Source organism: Capsicum annuum, chromosome 8 (genome assembly GCF_002878395.1).
Source record: "Capsicum annuum cultivar UCD-10X-F1 chromosome 8, UCD10Xv1.1, whole genome shotgun sequence".
NCBI lineage: Eukaryota > Viridiplantae > Streptophyta > Magnoliopsida > Solanales > Solanaceae > Capsicum > Capsicum annuum.
Window position 1 is genome coordinate 145,799,247 of NC_061118.1, and position 14,679 is coordinate 145,813,925.

The following is a 14,679-nucleotide window of genomic DNA, read 5'->3' on the forward strand; positions in this document are numbered from 1 at the left end:
AATACATAATACAAGTTGCTACAAAATGTAATTATGAAACTGTTGCTACAAAATTAATAATTAGGGCCTCAAGTATGTCATTTCTGAATTTTATATAGAGAGAGAGATAAATGTAGATGGTATCAAATATACATGTATCTCGTTTTGAAAAGGCACGGGTGCACCAAATACATCATTCGAACTTGCTCCAATTATATTATATCTGATACAGAATATACTAGATATTATTTGATAACGAATACACTAGCTAGATGTAATTAATTCTATACACGAGGTACATTGTATTCAATACGAAATTATTAGATCTATATTTGATATTGAATACACAGAATGAAATTGGTATCAGATACACTACCATGAAATTGATTTGGATATATTAGATACTTAAGGCACAAATATGTATTTATGTAGTGCCTGATACACTAGATACAGAGAAGTAGAGGAACAAGAAGGAAAGAGGTGAGCGAGCGAAACGAGATACATTCATTGAATACATGTATCTAGAAGCAAATACAATGTGTTGGCATAATCATTAAAATTAGTGGTATGTGGAGAGATTAGCGCGAATACTAGTGTGCTTTACAAAAGTTGCTCAATATATGGGCAGGTCCGATGACAATGTAAAGTAAAAATAATTTTTACGGTTCGGCCTATTTCGGTCATCCCATTTAACTAATACTTTTTGTATGTATTTCTTTCTTCTGTTTTTTTGCATGAATATTTAGTATTTTTCAAACAAAAGAACATACTTTTTTGTGCTTCTTTTTCAGTTTTTCTGCATCTGCTTTCAGACGCACATGTCTGAAATTTTAATTATTTTTAACGTGTGTTATGTCATGACTGATCGTAGTCATAAATGAAAAAAAAATTGAAAAATATTAGATGGATCTGTTAAGTTTATTGTTAGTTGATTAATTGATAATTAATTTTTTTAATAACCTAACCCCACGCCTTCTAACAGCATGACCCAACCATTTCTAAATTACTATATATTTACATTAGTAGAATTGATACAATTGCAAATCAAAGCAATATATCCTCATTCCTCAATCTATCTAAAACCCATTCCATGAGTCAATATTTGGAAATGGCCATTGCAAAATGAGGTTTGTTCTTTGTTAAATTCTTATCATATATATTTTTCTCTAATTAGATGTCTAAGTTTTGAATTCTTCGTTATTTTCACCCTCTTTTACTCCAATATTAATTCTTTACATTGACTCCAACTCTCTTTGGCATGCATTCTTAGGGCATCCAAGTCATTTTGTTTTAGATTTTACTTAGATTTCAAAAGTTCATTGCATTTTCCTAGGTCCTTTTTGTGTTTCTTACATTTGTAATTAAGTTCTAAAGATTTGGCTTTGACGTTTTCGTTAATTAAGCACTTAGTTATTCTCATGTTTAAGAATTAATTTATTTTGTTGTTCATTTTATTAGTCCTCTCCTTTGTCCCTCTTTAGCCAATTTCTCATGTTTAAGAATTAATTTATTTTGTCGTTCATTTTATTCGACCTACCTCTCCTCCTCCCGATGTCATCCAATGCTAGCCTCTCACACCTACGAATTGGGGCATCCGTGCCCCTCCTCATTACATGCCCAAACTATCTCAGTCTTCCTTCCCGCATCTTGTCCTCCACCGAAGCCCTATTTTTTATCTCTTATTTCATATGGTGCGTATTTATCTTATTTCGTATTGCTCTGATTTCTATTTTATTTTAGTATGCCTTATTCCTTTTTATGTTATGTCATCCTTCATGCTGCATATTTCATTACACTCTTATTTACTATTCTCTATTTTGAGCCGGGGTCTATCAGAAATAGCTTCTCTACTTCTTTGGAGGTAGCGGTATGCATTGCGTACATTTTATCTTCTCCAGACCTCAATTTGTGGAAATACACTGGATTTGTTGTTGTTGTATTTTATTAGTCCTCTCCTTTGTCCCTCTTTAGCCAATCACTCTCCCTATAAAAATCTCTTTGGTGTTCCCTTGCTAAAGAAATGGACGGTAAATATAACTTAACCCTAAAAGCTAAAAAATTTAGGTGACCTGATAAATTAAAATGCTCATGCAATAATCTTATATTAAAATGGATTAAGATAAATGTTCAAAATTTATATCTAGCATCCTCCCAATTTACACTAGCATAAATGCACGTGTCTAGATTTATGTGCAGATCAATTTACTAAGTAATTTTTCAGCTAGCTTTCGTTTGTTAAATCTTAAGAGCAAGGTATTAGAGAAAACGTAGTGTTATACTATTTTGTTTAGTTTTTTAAATCTAACGTAGTGTTCAAATTATTTAATATTTGTATTGTTTAGGTTAAAACGTAGTGTGTAATTTGAAATCATGCGATTTCATCTCCTGATATGAAATTTCAAGTTCTCTAAAAATTGTGATTTGGGATTTCATATCATGATTTGAGATTTTTTTAAATACAAACGTTGACCCACAAAATATAAAAAAAAAAAAAACATCATTTATATCTAACAATCATTTATTTCATATGTAAATAAAATTTATAGTTAATATTATTAATCTTTAAATTATTTACATATTATATAACAATTACTCTCACTAACATAAAATTTATTATTACTTCAAACCAACTCCACTTTACCTATGTGGGAGGATTACATTAAGGAGTAGTACACTAAAATTCATGTTCAATTTTAACTTTTTATTGAACTAAAGTTTAATCAATAAATATTTTTTTTTATAATAACTTTATGATAGTGCATTATAGTATGTTATAAACTTTTGCTTATTTGATAAGATTTTAAAAGGGATAATACCCACGAAAATACCTGAAGTTTGACCGGATTACCAGTTGAGCATACTGAACTTTGCGGGGGGTCCTATTACCCCCAATCTTTTTTCGTATTTTAATGGCATATATCTGACACTTGGCACACTATGTGTGATTCACGCGCACTGAGCGCGTGAACAACGTTAAAAACGTTTTAAACTCTTTTTTTTTGCCAAACAGACCCTTAATCTTATAATTATTTAAAAATTTATATTTTTATTTATTTTTTCATTCTTCTTTCTTCTTTTTTCTTTCTTCTTTCTTCTTTCTTCTTTCTCCAACAATGGTTGCTCCATTGTTGAATTGAAATTTAATGGAATTTAATGATTATAATTTAATGAAACTCGTTAATTGAAACTCAATGGATGATTCGAAAGATTCAAACTTGGAAACTCGCTAATTTAATTCCGAGTTCCATTAATGAAAATTGAATCTTTCGAGTTCCATTAACAGAAGATTGAATAGTTTCATACATGAAATTAAATTTTTCGAATCTTCTGAGTTCCATTAATGAATTTTTTGAATCTTCCGAGTTTCATTAACGGAAGATTGAATAGCTTCATACATGAAATTAAATTTTTCGAATCTTCCGAGTTCCATTAATAAATATTTCAAATCTTTCGAGTTCCATTAATGGAAATTGAATCATGAAATTAAATTTTTTGAATCTTTTGAGTTCCATTAATTTGCGAGTTCCATTCAATTAGCGAGTTTCATTGAATCTTTCATTAATGGAACTCGCTAATTGAATCTTTCGAGTTTCAATGGAAAATTAATGGAAGATTCCATTCAATTATTTGAAAAAACTTTTTTCATAAATTCAATGGAATCATTTGGAATATTTAATATGGTTGTAATTGTGAAAAAATATTGAAAAGTGATAAAATGGAGAAGAAACGGCGCGTGCACCGCACTTTCTACCGAAAAAACTGGGTATACGTTTGTGGGGAGGGATTAATTGCACTTTAAAAAAGTTCGGGGGGGAATTAATTCCAATTTAAAAAGTATAGGGGGGTAATAGGACCCCCGCAAAGTTCAATATGCTCCACTGGGAATTTGGTTAAACTTCAGGTATTTTCGTGGATATTATCCCATTATAAAAAGAATTGAACCAACTTTGATAGTTTCCACAACTTATTGAGGTTTTTAGTTTCATAAAAAAATATACAACATAAAACAATCTAAATTACATGTCCAAACAAAACGTCAATATCTTATTAAGACTCCATTTTTAAGTGGTGAGCATAACATATTACAATTATCTCAATCCTTTTTCAGTATTTTCCGACGGTCCAGTTATAGTAAAAGGGGAAAAGGCTCAAATATGTCACTGAACTATCAGAAATAGCTCATTTATGTCATCCGTTAACAGTTGGGCTCATTCATGTCATCGCCGTTACAAAATTGGCTCATCCATGCCATTACTTTTAACAGCCGATTTTTAGAAAACAGCTTTGCCACGTGGCAGCATATTAGAGGTCCACGTCATTTTTAAAAAAAAAAATTTGATGCATTAAAAAGAATCCACCCAACTTTTTGATCCATTAAAAATTAGTTTGATCTATTCTTTTAAACTCTGAGATTATTTGTATATTGCCCCATAGCAATAGTTTTTTTTTTTTTTTCCTTTTCTGGCTTTCACATGTGACTCTGTTTACAATTCGGATCAATAATATGATCATCTCCCTTTGAACTAAGTTTACTTGATTAATTACTGTTAATGAGTTAATTTTGAGATTATTTGTGTATCACTTCATATCATCTGAGTATTTATAGTTACCAAGCTCATCGACTTTTTTTTTGTTGTATGCGGCTTAAAATTGTGGTCAAATATAGTAAATTGATCCATAGACAAGCAAAGACAATAAGATAATACGTCTCATGCCGTCACTTTATCATCCTCATACCCATCCTGCAAAAATTTCAGTACAGTGGCGTTGATATCAATTATTGTTCTAATTAATTACCATAAAATACTTTTAATATTGTATGATATCATTCGCTTTGAACCAAATTGACTTTTTTTTTTCAAGAGACGTTAAATATCCGACATTTTATAAATAAATTTCATTTCTTTTTTACGTTTCACATGGGACATTGTTCTCTCAAACACTCATTATACTGCTCCCTTTCATCTTTTTTAATATGTCGTTTAATGTTTGACACAATCATATATTAAGATAATTATTTGACAATCAACATTAATCATTGGAGGTAGAATATTTGTCTAAATTACAATTATGCTTTTCTTAAATTACAATTTGATTTAATGATACAGTTACATAAAAATTGGTGAGACGTCATAATTTTATATCCTTGTATAATTAATTTTAAGTGGTCCAATCCTAATTAGAAATTGAATAAAAACAATATATAAGTCATGCATGCAAATTACAACTCACAATTATTATGTAAGTATAATATTTATCATTTCATTATCTACTTAATTCAATGAATTGATTAATTCCAAAATTTTATTGTTCTTTTCTCTTTAATGAAATAAAATATCTAAGAAGAAAGAATAAAATTAAGATGACATGAAATTTGTATAATATAGTCTAAGGCCAATTGGCATATATAAAAGCAAAAGTAAATTCAATATATTTTTGATAAGTTAGATAACATGGGAGTATATATATTTGTGTGGGAGTGTAAAATAAATTAATGTATAACATGGGAGTAGTGTAAAATAAATTAATGTATAACATGGGAGTATATATATGTTAATTGATTTCTTCATATATATTTTTATGTTATTTTAAAATCTTTTAATGAAAATTTTGACTCTACTATTAACCATAGATCAAACTAATTTTTAATGGATCAAAAAGTTGGGTGAATTCTTTTTAATGGATAAAAAAATTAAAAACTAAAAAATGACGTGAACCTCTAATATGTCGCCACGTGGCAAAGTCGTTTTCTAAAAACCGGCTGTTGAAAGTAATGGAATGGATGGGTCAGTTTTGTTACGGCGATGGCATGAATGAGCTCAACTTTTAGCGGATGGCATAAATGAGTCATTTCTGATAGTTCAGTGTCATATTTGAGGCTTTTCTCAATTCATCAAACCTACAACATTTTCAATACCTTCAAAAGTAATTTTTGTTTCCAGCATTATTATAAATATGAGTTGTACTAATGTGAAGTTTCCCAAACTAGTGTATGTAGTAATATAAATAAATAGATGGTGACTCCTAGTTAATATAAAGCAAGCCAAATTTACAACACTGTTCTCTACCACTACCTTGAAAGGTAGAAAATTGTTTCCGATAGACAGAGAGGTAATGACAGTAAGAAAGATTAAAAACAGAATAAACTATTTTTTTTTAACATTTCACAGTACAAAAGAAGCATGTTACTGCAGGAGCACTTGAAAAACTCAATCAACACAAGCAAAACCACACAAACAAACAAACAAACAAACAAAACATTACTGTCTTATTTGTCATTCTATGCATAATGCATGAGTCTCTTGAAATCACCAACTGAAGCTGATGGACTCAAAGTGAAGGTTGGATGCTAAACCAGATGAACATATGTTTGCAACTTCATGTCTCATCTTTTTTGGCCCACACACTAGAACTCCAACACTTGATTCTTTCCTCTCAAAAAATATCCCTGCATCACATTAATTTTACAACTTATTAATGCGGAGTTTTTACTGGAAAGTAAAAATGGATGGATGAAGTAATATTTTCTGTGATGAACTTACTTTTGAGGTCAGGTCTTTCACCAAAATGGAGATTAGTTGATTGAAAGAGTGACTGTTGAGGCAAACTCTCCATCTCCCTATCAGCATTATAGAACCAAGAATTAGGTGAAGTCATAGGAGTTGCACCTTCCATATTCTGAATCTGTTTTGCATCAGTGCCACTATGTCTCTTGTTCCAAACAAATGCTGCACTACTTGTTATGACTATGGATATGCAAATGATTAGCATATTCAGCACAGCCTTTGTTGGATAAGAGAATATCTTATTAGTATTTTTGTCAACTGGATATATGTAGTATCTATTCAAGACCCCCAAAGAAATCAAGAAAATGATGAAGGAAGATGATATGATAGCACCAAGCCAGAGCCAATTGTTTTGGCCAAGAACTGGTGTGATGGGCTCATCTGACGGGTTGGGCTTGAACCATATGGTCCTCAAGTTCTTCTTATCTTCTGCTGGTGTGGATTGCTTTTCTCTTGTTACAAAAGCCTCAATTTGTAGGCCTAATTTACAAGTTTCTGATGGGGCACCAGATATAGGAAGTAGAAGGTCCAACATGGTGAGGTCTTGTGAGCTCTTGAACACACTTATGAGTAGTATTTCTGGTGTATTGCATTTTTGTGACTCACTTGTGTGGATTAGCTCCCTAATTATGGAAATGAAAGGTGTAATTCCACTTCCTCCACTCACCATAACCAGTAAATCATGCCTACAACAATGAAAAAAAGAGAACTTTAGTTTTATCATGGTAACATATACAGTAGTATGCCACTGAGGCAGATCTAGGACGGGTTCTGTGAATTAAATTCGACTTGAAATAGGTATACATACATATGATCAATTTATTTACCATATAGTATGGTTTGTGTACATACCTTAGGAAATGTGTGGAAGCAGGTCCATAAGGTCCTTCAACAGAGACACCAAGACGATCGACAGAATTAGGGGAAGAGATCATCTGGTATAGTTTCTTGGACCAACTTCCTTCACCCTTGATGACAACACTCAGCTTCTCTGGCTCCAAATTACTGCTTGAAGTGATTGTAAAAGGATGCCACTGTAGTTTTGAAATGCTAGGTACATTCACAAACATGATGCTTGTTGGTGTGTAACTCAAACCTGTGCATTTTTCAAAAAGAAATTGATCAAAATTGTGACGAACTCGATCGTTAATGTCAAAGAATTCATCAATGTGGACAAAATTTGTGACGGACATGAAGAGTCGTCGCAAATCTTTTTTTCTCTTGTGGTGTTCTTAAGTGTAAATATATGAAATTTCTTCAACTTACCTTTACTCTTGGAGAAGTTCAGCTCAAGAGTTTCACATGGTAGAACCCGAGCAGAGACTAAACGGACATTTGATCGCGACTGTAAGAATCTCAAGTATCTATCAACCATGAAGAGGTAGAAACCGGGAAGCATAATGCCAGCATAAGAGATGCCAACATGGAAGACGAAGAAGACGACGAAGAGGATGTAGAAATGATGAGTGTAGAAGAAGAGCTCAAACATCTTTCTCCTAATTCGAGGAAATGTTGCTACCCACAACACCAATCCAGAAAGCAATGACAACTCCCCAGCCAAATTTGAGATATCAGTTTTTGCCCATTTCAGCATCTGTTTCATTTCAATCAAGACTCATTAATCACACTACTAATTTACAAATTCACCAAGAATTAGACGTAATTTAACTTAGTACTGTTATTTGTGAACATTCTTTTGCCAATTATCTATTGTGTTTAGTGAGTTGTGTTGCATAATATTAGTTAATTAAACCTTAAACTTGTTCTATATGTATCTTGTTTCCCTCTGCATATCAAATTTTTCTTGCCCTTTTGAGTTGTCTTTTTCTTTTTAAGCAAGGACAAGCTGATATTTTAAAAAGATCTAGCAAAAAGAATAAAAGGTCAATCTTTTTGATTGAGGGACTATTTTGATAGAAAATGTTTGGACCACTAGAACACTTGAAGAGTTAACTACATGGAAATCCAAGAAACTTGCTCTTTCCATTTTTTATTACATTATTTTTTTATTGTGCATTTCTTGCTAAGAAATACTTGAAGTATATAAAGCAAAAAAAAAAACACTTTCTGTTTTCCCTCTTGATGCTCATTTTTTATCATTATAAGGTATGTAACTGAAGTATTAATACTACCCTTGACCTATGTACTCGTGACAATAACTTTACCAGTTATGTCAAGATTTTCCTTCCTGTCCTATAATACTAAAAGGATTGTAACTAAAGTATTACCTCAGATAATTGATGAGTGGCAGCCCAATAGACAATGTAACAAATGCCATGAGCAGAGAAAAGAGTCATTACAATATGGCCAAGCCATATATGGTATTTAACACTAGCTTCAGAGGTCAAACCAAAGACTTGCAACACTGAAGAGCCTCTTGTGACTGGAACAAAAAGGAACGTTAGGCCTATATTTCCAACAAGTCCCAACCTCAGCGCTGAATCTTCCAACTTGGCTTCCCATCTGTCATTAACAAAAATTAAATTTAAAGTCCGCGGTCAATCCAAAATTTATATATAATACTACTTTCGATATTTCTGTCTCAAACTATTTGTCATTTTCGGCACATGCATATATAAAGTTTAGATATTACGTCGAAATACTTAGTTCTGCCAAATTCATTTCATGTGGAACGATTAACTAGGAGTGTTTATAGTAGATTGGTACCAATTTATGAAAAATAATTAAACTAGTTATAGAATGTGTTTTTATCAAATTCGAATTTAGTTAGAGGATAACTAACTTACATTTTTTCTCCACTTTTGGCAACGGATTTTGGTGTGATAGTTGGAAAGATAATATGCAAATAAGAAGCAAAAGTCCAAACTAAAAGTGCTATGAACATCACAAAAAATCCAAGCTCTATTCTTGATACAATTCCTAGCCCCTTCATTATTATTGGCCTCCTCCATATAGCCAACTTTTGTTTCTTCTCAGCTCTGTTAATCAAAAGAAAAAAAATCAAATAAGTTGATGATTTATTTATTTATTTATTGGGTTGGGGGGGGGGGGGGGGGGGCTACGGACCTGTTGATGTGTTTATTAATATTGGATTTCTTCCATAAATGGAGGTATACACATCCCAAGACAGCAATAAATATGAGAGGAAATGTGTTCAACAACAGTGTCCTTCCTGTTAAAAAAATAACAAAGTCATAATTTCCATCTTTATCCAACAGAATTAAAGAATTTAATTTTATTCAATGCTAATAATCATAAGTAATTATTCTCATATCAACTATGATATTGTATATTCCCTCAAGATAGACTAAATAAATGCTATAATTATCAAGGGTGGAACTATGAAGAGAGGGGCGGAAAGAAGTTCATCCAAACTTTTTTATCGTGAAATTACTTTATATATATGCAGATGATGAATTCTTTCGTGAAAATCTTAAATATGCCAGAAAAAAAAAAAACAATAGATATTACTATTATGTATAGAAACAAAAGAGAAGTAGGATATATACCTTGAGCTCCAAAATAAGTGGAGGTGGCTGTATGAGCTCTAATCTTTGGTGTCCATATCTGTCTATACCTATTGGTTGGTGTTACTATCAAAAGTAGAAAATACCCAATAGTAACAACTAATATTAGAGTCATAACAACTGCTTTAAAACCATTGGTAACACTTGATGAAGCTTTAATAGAAGGAGAAGATAATGATGATGTTTGAGCCATTATTCCTTTGCCTTTCCTTGGTGATTAAAAAAAAGTTTTAAAGTACTCTAGGATATGGAGAATGTTGAAAGGAATGAAGTATTTATATAGTATGAGGAGAAGAATTCTTAAAATGTTTTCTTTTTTCTTTTATGTACAATAATTGTGAACTCATCCTTATATAAGAAAAAAAAAAATAGCATGATTCATGTCCCTACATAATTTTGTATATTGCGTTTAAGGCTAGGCAATTTATATTTTTTGAAATTTTTTCAACATTTTTATGATGACGTATAAAATTAATTCCATGTTGAAGATAAATATAGATGTCAAACAGAATGGCACGTGGATAGCCCCATTCATACAATTGCATGGCTCATGCAATGTTGCTTCCTTCCACACTCTTTTATTGGCCAAAACAGTGAAAATGGCAAGTTACCGTATGCAATGTTGCTTCTTGCCGCACTCTTTAAGGTAATTAATGCACGGTTAATATCAAATAAAACTAATTATACAAAATATCTATAATATATAAGGCATATTTATTCTTATTATAGGTGATTTTTTTAATCTTAACTCGCATGCTTTTATTTTTCAATTTGAATTCAAATTCAATATATTTAAAGTTATCTTAATCATTAATCATTGTCCTCTGGTAGATGACTTTTGAAAAGTTTAATTATTTTTTGCTTTGAAATAGATTTGGTCATAATATATTTTTTTTTTCAAATTTGTATCTTGATCGGCTAGTATTGATTATTAACTTTTTAATTTTTTTCTTAGTTAACTCTATCAAGAATCTGTGACTTAGTTAATACGGATTAAAAATATTACTTGTTACGTAATATTATTTCATATATGGTAATATTGAAACTGAAAATATTTGTATTCCATGATCCATATAAGAAATAAAAGAATATGTTTGGTTATATAATAGAGTATTATTCATATAAGTTCCCATCTACTAATATTTATAACTTTTGGCGATTTTTTTTATGTAATTTTAAGCCTTACAATAGTAAGTGTGGATTCCCGGAAACCCACACCTTCTACTCTACATCCGCCCCCGGGCAAAACGTTAAATGTATGTATATCGTCTAAGAAGATAATGGTTGAGCTCTTCTTTAAAGAAAAAAAAACACGGAAAATGACTAAAACCGATTTTTTTATGAAAATGAGCAAAAGTTGAGTGGACCGTTCTGTAACAATACTACTCCATTCATCTCAAATTATTCATCAAATTTTGCTTTTTAAAAATTAAATTTGACTAATTTTTAAAGCTAAAATTTAATTAGATTAATTTCATATTTCAAAACTACACAAGCATTATAAGTCACAGTTCACTTCTCATATTTATATTGTGAAAAAATGTAGTAAAAATCATCTAGCTTGATTATCAAGAAGCGAAACGTCATAAACAAGAGTAGCTCAAGGTAAGGTCAGTAAAGTATTTGTTTAGGCCCTTAAATTTTGAAGCATTAAAAATTTTAACCGTAAATTTTATGATTTCAACTTCACTTGAAATAATGATGAAAATTGTGAAATACATTTTAAAGGATTACTTAAAAAGAAATAAAGAAAGAAAAAACTATCTAATTGTTTTGCTAGAAATATTTTTAAAACTTTAAATTACACAACTGAATTTCGTATTAATAAATAAAGTTTTAACAACAACATCCAAGTGACTTAAAGGTTATCATCTTTTAAAAATACTATATCAAAAACAATAAAGGCCTCTTATTAAATTTTGAATTTAAATAACTAATTTTATTGAGAAACTCTTGGTCATAATATTTTAGGATATCATATAACAGTATGTTTCAAAAAGTTTACATTCTCAAAACAGAACTTTTCATGAGCATCATAAAGTGCTCCTGTGTTTCTTCCATTTTTATAAATTGGTTATGAATGAACACCTGAAAAACACGTAGATTTCTAATTTTTAAAAGCAGTGTTTGTCAAGATGTTGTCCATAAATTTCTTTACATTAAAGTTAGGTAAGCAAAATGAAGTAAGATATCATGAGCACTTTGTCAGTAATGGACAAAATAAGCAATTTTTATATTCTCTAAAAGAATTTGTTCAGTTAACACAATATACAACATTCCAAATAAATTATAAAAACTATTAACAATATTTATTTTTTTGTAGTTTATAAAACTTTTAATCTAAATGAATAACGTCCAAAATTCACAGAAAGCAAGAGATTTTGCTGGTAAATTGTAGTGACATTATATTACAGTTCCTATAACAGAACAAAAGGAAAAGGTTGCGATTTAAGTTGTTTTTCCTTTTGTCACTTTTCAAAAGCATAAGATTACAAAACGAAAAGGGAAAAAGTAAAGAATAATAGTTTATTAGGTGTTTTGCACCCAAGGATATGATTTAACGGTCTAACATCTTAGGTTTAAAATTATAAAATATACGTATTTAAATTCCATTAAAAAGTTCATCTCATCTATCTAAATATTGATAGAGTGCAATAAAAATTGATTAATGGAATAAAAGAAGTACGTTGTTGAGTCGAATCACAATCTTTTTCTTATCGGGCAAAAGGCGAGAGTAAAAAATTAAAATTCAGGAGCAGTCGACTAATCGAGATGCATGCAAATCAAACCGGAGCACAAATGAGTAGAATTTTGACTTGCAAAGTAGATTAGCGTGGTTGATGTGTGTCTACACGTGCTCATTAATTTAGTTAACTTGATGATTCAACTGGGAATATAATTTCAATTATTAATCACTTTATTTGCTTTCATTTTGTCATGCTTATGTCCTTGTATTAAATTCAATACTCTTCTCGAGTATCAGCTTAGTACTTTGATCATATGTAATGTAGTCGAATAAAGTAACATCCAAGGATAAGGTAAGAATCTTGGATCTGTTGCTACTTGGAAATTGGAATGCATTAAGCCGCCAACAAAAAGATATTTGCAGTATTTCCATGAGAGATAATCAATCAGATACTAAGCTTTTTACTACTAGACGAACTACTACTGCTTTGAGTATCTGCTACCAGATAATGATAGAACAGTCGAGGTACGTACGAGCCAGTATGATACTACTGTTATCAGGCAAGTATGACTCCCAAGATTCCAACTTGAAAGAAGACAGAAAGGAGAGAGGTCTTGAGAATACACTAAGAAGCCAAACCATGATTTGTCTAAAGTTCATGAAGTGACTAAAGAAGATTCCTAATGTCACAGTTTTTGGCTAATATTATCCACCTTATTGAGCACTTTGAAGGGCGATGATGATGGACCTAGAGGAAGAAAATGGGGCTGATTTGGAACTAGATAAACAGCACTATGGAACTAAAAGTCTACACCAAACAAATGGCAAAAAAAAGGCTGCTTGTACTAAAGAGTTCAGACCTATACGCCATTCCCCTTGTTACGACAGCTGAAGTGACACTGAATTCAGACATAAATTGACAACCACAAAAACGACTGCCTTCTTTGGAATATGCTTCTGTTGACAAGACGTTCACTGAAACGTGTGGATCTATTAGAGGTTTTGCAGTAACTGCAAATAGCTTAGATCAAGATCAGCAACAGTTCTTGATGTCATCATAGACCACTACACCGCCCAACTCCAACCCAACCAGCTCTAGTGGAACAAAAATGGTGCATCACAACATTGATTGAATCAAGGAATTTCACACAATAGAATCAGTAAAGTATAGAAGAGACGGACAGAAAACTACTTGTGAATTTAATAAGCAGAACCACTTGCTGCTATAAAGTCGGAAAACTTACCCAAAGATCAACCATCTTAGATATTCCTACCATTGGTTAAAAACAAATATCTCATGTAGTACTTGGCTGAGCTTGTCAACAAGTTCCCCCAATTGGTCGAAAGAAGACCCCTTTCGTTTTGCAGGTCCATATATTTTGCTGAACACAAATGGGGAAAATCCTGAAGGGGAGCCTTGGAGAAACTGGTAAAATTGTTGTCATGTGATCAGGAGGTCACGGGTTCAAGCCTTGGAAACAACTTCTGGCGGAAATGCAAGGTTCTCTGTGTACAATACACCCCTGTGGTAGGGCCCTTCCCCGGACCCTGCGCATAGCGAGAGTTTAGTGCAACGGGCTGCCTTTTTTTTTTTTTTTTTTTTATAACAAAAGGGGAAAACCCCATGAAACAAGAAGTGTACTGGCAATGGATGGGTTCAAAAGATTCATCCTAAACAGCTAGCCAAAAAATAAAATAAAAAAGTTCCTCCAAACAAGTAGGTAAGTTTTGTGTAGAGCTATAAATGACGAACCAGAAAAGGAGATAACGCTGATGCATAAACTGAAAATGGTTGGCTTACCAGCGCATAGCACTCTTATTTTGTCGCCTTTGCGCCAAATGGTCCTACCTAAATACTAAAATTTTCGATCTATTTTCCTTTTCAAAAGAACTAGAGAAGTACTCCGAACTATACCTAACAGATTCTCCTTATATCCAAAGGCTCTACAGCTCACCTTGT

General features: G+C 31.6%; 1 protein-coding gene across 1 annotated transcript; it reads right to left on the reverse strand.

Annotated features, from left to right (window-relative positions):
• Positions 1–6,109: 6,109 nt before the first annotated feature.
• LOC107839219 (ferric reduction oxidase 2) lies at positions 6,110–10,362 on the reverse strand. Its single transcript, XM_016682623.2, has 8 exons — positions 10,016–10,362; positions 9,573–9,678; positions 9,293–9,484; positions 8,774–9,008; positions 7,812–8,139; positions 7,398–7,641; positions 6,522–7,231; positions 6,110–6,427 (listed from the first exon to the last, which is right to left on the reverse strand). Exons 1-8 carry the CDS (start codon positions 10,224–10,226, stop codon positions 6,288–6,290), a joined length of 2,166 nt encoding a protein of 721 aa, XP_016538109.2. The 5' UTR covers positions 10,227–10,362; the 3' UTR covers positions 6,110–6,287.
• Positions 10,363–14,679: the final 4,317 nt, after the last annotated feature.

Excerpts from the sequence above, each read along its gene's own strand:
- LOC107839219 (XM_016682623.2), bottom strand. The coding sequence starts at position 10,226 with ATGGCTCAAACATCATCATTATCTTCTCCTTCTATTAAAGCTTCATCA. Across the intron at positions 8,140-8,773 it reads CCACTCATCAATTATCTGAG|ATGCTGAAATGGGCAAAAAC; the intron begins GTAATACTTTAG and ends GAAATGAAACAG. Across the intron at positions 6,428-6,521 it reads TGAAAGACCTGACCTCAAAA|GGATATTTTTTGAGAGGAAA; the intron begins GTAAGTTCATCA and ends AATGTGATGCAG.